Source organism: Nycticebus coucang, chromosome 17 (assembly GCF_027406575.1).
Source record: "Nycticebus coucang isolate mNycCou1 chromosome 17, mNycCou1.pri, whole genome shotgun sequence".
Lineage (NCBI taxonomy): Eukaryota > Metazoa > Chordata > Mammalia > Primates > Lorisidae > Nycticebus > Nycticebus coucang.
In genome coordinates, this window is record NC_069796.1 from 17165642 (window position 1) to 17171851 (window position 6210).

A 6210-nucleotide genomic window follows, 5' to 3' on the forward strand; every position below is an offset into this window, starting at 1 on the left:
GAATGAAATAGGTTATACGGTAAGATTATGTTAAAATTTTAAGAAACTACTGGACTGTTTTCCAAAGAGGGTTAACTATTTAATATTCCTCCCAGCAGGTTATGCGAGTTATAATTGCTGTACATTCTTGCCAATACTTGGTATGGCCAGTCTAATTTTATCCATTTTAGTGACTGTGTTTTACTGTGGTCATTGTAAACCATGTGTAGTAATATCTTGTTGAGATTTTACTTGTATTTTCCTAATGACTAATAATATTAAGGATTTTTTAATGTGTTTATCTTCTTTCTATGTGTCTTTTTTGGTGAAGTGCCTGTCAAAATATTTTGCCTTTTTCATTGGGTTATCCTGCTAGTAATTAGTTATAAATATGTTTTATGTATCTAAATACAAGTCTTCGTTGAATACGTGTTTTGTGAGTATTTTCTACTCATCTGTGACTAGCCTTTTCATTTTCTAAATGATATCTTTTGGAAAGCAAAAATTTTTAATTTTGATGAATTCCCATATTTATCCTTTCCTTACTAGCTCATGCTTTTAGTTTTTTATCTAAGAAATCTTTGCCTATACAAAGACCTAGTATTACCCTCTGTTTTCTTTTAGAAGATTTCTCACTTTGCTCTTATAATTAAGTATACATTCCATTTCAAATTGATCATTTTCTGGGGTGTGAAAAGTCAAGATGCATATTTTTCACATGGATATCCAATGTCCCAGCACCATTAGTTGAAGAGCCCATCCTTTCCCATGTTGAATTATTTGGCATCTTTTTCCTTGTTAAAAATCAATTGGTGGTTTAAATTCTCTCAGCCAAGTTTTACATATTTTAGTATGCAGGGCAAAGACAATGTTTTGCCACAATTATCCCTATTTCATATTTTCACTAAGTGGTATTTTATATTTTAATTTATGATTGTTTACTCTTTTTATACCAAGTATTTTATTATCTGCTACTGCCAGTGTATATAAAACAATCACCCTTGTGAAACAGAAATTCATGAAAATTCAGAGGTAGATGTTAAGTACTGACGAAAGTAGAAGTTTATGTGTTATGGCATGGTGCATGTATTACAGGGAAAAGCTTTTGTACAGGCTTCAAAAATTTTCCCCTCTGGAATATTCATGGGTAGATGAGAAGTGGTTTGAAAAACCTTTGGAAGATCCACTGTACTACCAAAAGGAACAGACTTTCTGGGTTCTGAAGGGATTTGTCCTTGAAGATACCCCAGGCAGGAGAGGATCATGTTGAGTGTTCTGCAGACAGAACTGTTTCAGGTCTGTGGCTGCCTGGGAAACTTGAAAGCAGGTGAGCTTGGCTTCCAGCCTCAGCTGCTGAACCACTTTCTTCATTGCAGCAGCGCTGGAGGAACCAGACACGGTGCACACGAGAGCCAGGCAGGACTGTTGATTGTTTATTTTTAGAATATTGAGATACATTTTTTATATATTGACCTGTATCTTGAAACCTTGCTAAACTCACTTCTTAGTTTTTATAAAGTTTTTACCAGTTCCTTAGGATTTGCCATATCATTGATTACATTATCTGTGAACAGTTTTTCTTATTCTCCAATCTATGCCTTTTACTTCCTCTTCCTGTATGATTGCACGAACTCGTATTTCCAGAACAATGTTAAATACAAATGCTGACCGCAGATATCCTAGCTTTCCCCCCAATCTTCAGGAAAGAGAATTCAATCTTTCATTATTAAATATGATATTAGATTTGATCTTGTAGATGCCCTTTATTGGGTTGAATAAGATCCATCTTATTAAAATGGATATTTTTACCACATGTACAATAAATTTTGCCAAATGCATTTTCTTCAACTATTGAGATGACCATATATGATTTTTCTCTTTTAGGTTTTAATATTGAGAAGTACATTAATTGATTGATTTTTTTAAAATGCTAAATTAGTCTTATATCTTGTGACAAATGTCATTTAGTAATAAATTACAATCTTATTGTTGGAAACTACCATATACTAATAAACTAAATAAGAAATTCTCATTGAGAATTTTCACATCTAATTTCATGAGGCATATTGGATTCTAGTTTTACTTTTTGGTATTATCTTTGTCTTATGTAGGTCCTGGGGCATGAAGCTAACTTGGGTGAAGCTAACTCATTAGTTTCTCTGTTGACCAACCTCCTTCTCTGTGTACAGGTGTAAATAGCTCACATTGTTTCTCTTATAAAGTTCACAATCATACACACACTCCATAGCACGGTTTACTCTTGTGTCTTAAATAAATGTTAAATGAAAATATAAGCAGGAAACATGTGAGACAAATAAGAATAAAAACAGCATAAGCTGTTAGTAGAAAGCACTGTATTTACCATAATTATAATAACATTCTTATACATTCCTCAGAATAAGCTTATGCATAGGTTCTATTTGTTGGCATTGTATAAATGAGAAAATCAGGTTTAGAGAGCTTAGGTAACTTGCCAAATCTAACAAGCGGAAGGGTAGGCTCAGGCTATAAGTTGAAAATACTTTTTTTTAACACCTATAAAATTATAAAATTACACTCTCAGTTTTAGTTTTCCTACTAGAAAGTGAATAAAAAGAACCAATTTAGAACAGTATATTCTTAATCTACTGCTTTCTCAATATATTTTAAGATTCTAAGATTTTTTATGTAAACTGAAATCGTGTAATGCCCTTGAATTCTTGATAGGAATATTTACAGAACGGAAGATATTAGGAAAATACAAACATGTTGACTTAACTGACAACCTTTTTAATCTGATTGTGTATTGCTGGAATAAATGAAAATACATGAATCAAAAAAAGCAAATAAACGGAGCAAAGCAGAGAGGCTAGAACAGATAGAAGCAGGCAGGGAGTTAAGCGGAGCAGAAGAGAAACAGGCAGCGAATGGCAGTCGTCATCAAATTTTTATGCTTTCCTTTCCTTTCGTCATTTTTTTAGCTCTGTACCTTTAGTAACTCAAATATATGATACTATACTCATTCAAATCAGTGTGTAAATCAAATCCATTAGGACTAACACGCAATCTAAGGCTGCTACCTATGGATAAGGAAGATGGGAGAGAGAGAAAAAGACAAAGGTAAAAGGAAACGATCTTCACAACTTTAAGTCGGGCTGGCCATTTTACGTAACTCTTGCGTTTTTCTTTCCATTGGACAGGCACAGTGTACTTCTAGCCAGGGCCTCACACCTGTCAATGCTCTAATACCTCATAATTTATATAACAGCTTTTCCCTAAAAAGCTCAATTTGCTTTACAGCGATCTCATTGATGCTCACAATAGTCCTTCAGGGAATTTAGGAAACAAGAATTATTATGTGTTTTACTGGGAGCAAAAAAAGACTGAAGCAACAAGAATCCACCATCACCAGTGAGCCATAGAGAATGGGGAATTTCAAATCTAATGCTGCGACTCTGCCTGCACAAACTCAGAAGGAATGATGGTGAGTGAGTCCCGCTACTCAAGATGTCACCGGGAAGAAAGGCTGGTAGACAAGTGGCTCTTAAATTCCTATTTACCTTCTCCACTTGGGTGTCTAATAGTCAACTCCAAGTGAACATGGCACCTGGAACAAAATCTTTGATTTTTCTCCTGAAACCTCTTCTTTTTCTAGTATTTTCATCTCAGTCATAGTCCTATGGTCCACCTGGCTGATCAGACATCCAAACCTCTTCCCCCATTTCCCTCGTCTGCAAGTTCTACTACCACTACTGAATACTTCTGGGGAAAAAAAAGTCTAAGTATCTTTTAGTGAATGACAATATTTTTTTTCATTTCTTAAGGATTGTAAAATAAGTCAAATAACAGTAACAAACCCTTACAGTATTTGAAGGGTAAGTTTCCAAGGTTTTTCAAGTATAAGGTCTCAATTGAGCCTCAGTATTTAAACAAATAAGATAGATAGATTTTCTGTTTTGCAGAAAACAGAAAAAGTCTGAGTAAAAAAGGTGAGTAAAAAAAGTCTGGAGATGTTGATGAGTCGGAACACAGTGCTTCCTGGTAGATCTGATATTGGAATTGGGGCCTGGTGGCCACCAAGTTGCAGGGCCTTTTCCAGAAGGCTGACTATTCCACGTGGACTGAGGCTGAGGGAGGGACTCCCCGGGAAGGAGCCAGATCTTTGGAAGGTTGCCAGCAGAAGTCCCTGGTCCTCAAAGTCTCACCCTATATCCCTGGCCTGTGCAGCTGAAATTGCATCAGGAATTCATAGCTTCCAATTTCTTGAGGCCACTTATTAGGTGAGCCTTCCCAGGAGAGTCCCTGATCTTTTACCAGCAGCATTCCGAGGGATGGTGCAAGCAGCAGCCAACAACCTTGTTAATAATTGAGCCTCCTGAGAACTTCAACAGTCTCTTCGATGCGCGTTTCTGTCCCTTCTCTGTACCAGGCATTGCTACACACTCAACTACGCTGCTTCTGGTCCTCAGGTCAGACTAAGCCACCCTGCTTCTCTTTGCCCACAGGTTCTCAGCACAACGTTACAAAAAGCTGCAGCAATTCTGTGCTCAAATTCAACGAATCCCCAGAAGCTTCTGATTTTTGCTCATCAATAAAGTGCTTATCTCACTCCAAAAAACAAAAAACTTTACTCCAAACGGATGAAGTTCTATTTCTCTCATGATACCTTTCTATCCCAGATTGCCACCATCCATCGTAATGTTGGGTATTCTGGCTCTCCTAGGGAAAGGATTCTGGCTCTCCTAGGGAAAAGGATGGGCTGGGGCCTCCAGACCCCCATCTTGGTGCTGCCCATCTTGATCCTGTCTCAAACAATTGCCCACACCTGGGAGGGAGAGAGGGCTGGTCCTGTCAATCTACCAGCCAGAACTTAGCAAGCCAACTACAAAAGGATACAGGAGACTCTCTAGCCCACGGGCCAAGCAACATAGGTAAAATTGAGTCTGGAAGGTGACTTAGAATAATGTTAGGTCTAATTACCTTGTCATTAGCAGTTTACAGTCCCCAGTGGGCAGAGAGGTTCATGGGAAGTCCACATGCTCAGTAAAACGCCATGGATTCAAGATGACCTCTGAACCACAAGATGAGTTCAAGCCAGGCAGTATAAAGCAGAATCCCAGATCATAAGCAAAGCCTTTTTGTAAGGGGGGCCCATTGGTTGTGTATAATGAATGTATCTTGTAAACTATACACATATCTTGCTCTTGCTCTGTAAACCTATCTTTCTCTTCCTCAATAAACTTTGCTTCATGTTTGCCTTATGTGAGGGTATCCAGTCATTCTTTGGCCAAGAGCACCCCAAGAATAAGAATGCAGACAGCTGCGTGAACTCCAGCACTAACAGTCTGGAAATCAGGCAAAATGGGAAACTTTCCCGTACCTACCACTGTAATGCCCTGGTGTTAAGATTGATGGCATCATTGTCCCGCCCACCCCGGTAGTTGCCACACCTTCCCTTCTTCCATGTTACTCTCTCTGAACCACAACCCATTCTTAACAAAATGAAATGTATAAATTTAAAAAATAAAGTTTAATCCTACCAGTTGTATTACAAAAGAAGTCCCCTACTTCATAGCCATATTGTGTCACTCAGAATTAATTGCTTTAATTCATTTGGTATTTACTTTGGGGGGCGGGTGTTGTGTGTGTGTGTGTAAATCATGCTACATTTATATGTTTATATATAGATATGTTTATTTTTCATTCTGAGTTATTATCTGTTCACTTTCTTCTATGGAAGTGATTTGGCCTTTTTACCATTTCCCTCTGGAAACCACAAACTCACTTCCTAACGTTTTATCTTTCCAACATATTTTATTGTAATTTTGGCTTATATATTTGTATAATTATGACTGTATAAATGCTATTTATATTTGAGCAATGTAAGTCTGTAAGGGAAATAAATATCCTAGATAATTATAATAAATTTAACCTATACTCTCTCCCACCTAAGTGACTCTCCTTTCAATATAGCTAAACATATTAGGCAGTCTCTCAATCAGAAACTATGTGATTCAGAAAATTAGCATAAAACTATTTTGTTAATTCTGAAAGGTTTTTCTGAAATGTTCTAAAATTTTATGGTAATGTGCCTTGACACGGATAATATCTATCTCTAGTGCTGATCACTTGGTTAATCCTTTGAGTCTGCCAATTCATAACATTCAGTTCTGAGAAATTTATTTCTTTAACAATTCTTACTCCTCCATTTTCTCTTGCTAGAATTCGTATTATTTGGAAGGGGAAACTGCT

General features: G+C 36.9%; 1 protein-coding gene across 1 annotated transcript; it reads right to left on the reverse strand.

Annotated features, from left to right (window-relative positions):
- Positions 1-1145: 1145 nt before the first annotated feature.
- LOC128568488 (guanine nucleotide-binding protein G(I)/G(S)/G(O) subunit gamma-5-like) lies at positions 1146-1437 on the reverse strand. The gene has a single exon (XM_053566189.1). It carries the CDS (start codon positions 1435-1437, stop codon positions 1171-1173), a length of 267 nt encoding a protein of 88 aa, XP_053422164.1. The 3' UTR covers positions 1146-1170.
- Positions 1438-6210: the final 4773 nt, after the last annotated feature.

Coding starts and splice junctions, on each gene's coding strand:
- LOC128568488 (XM_053566189.1), bottom strand. CDS start 1,437: ATGTATCTCAATATTCTAAAAATAAACAATCAACAGTCCTGCCTGGCT.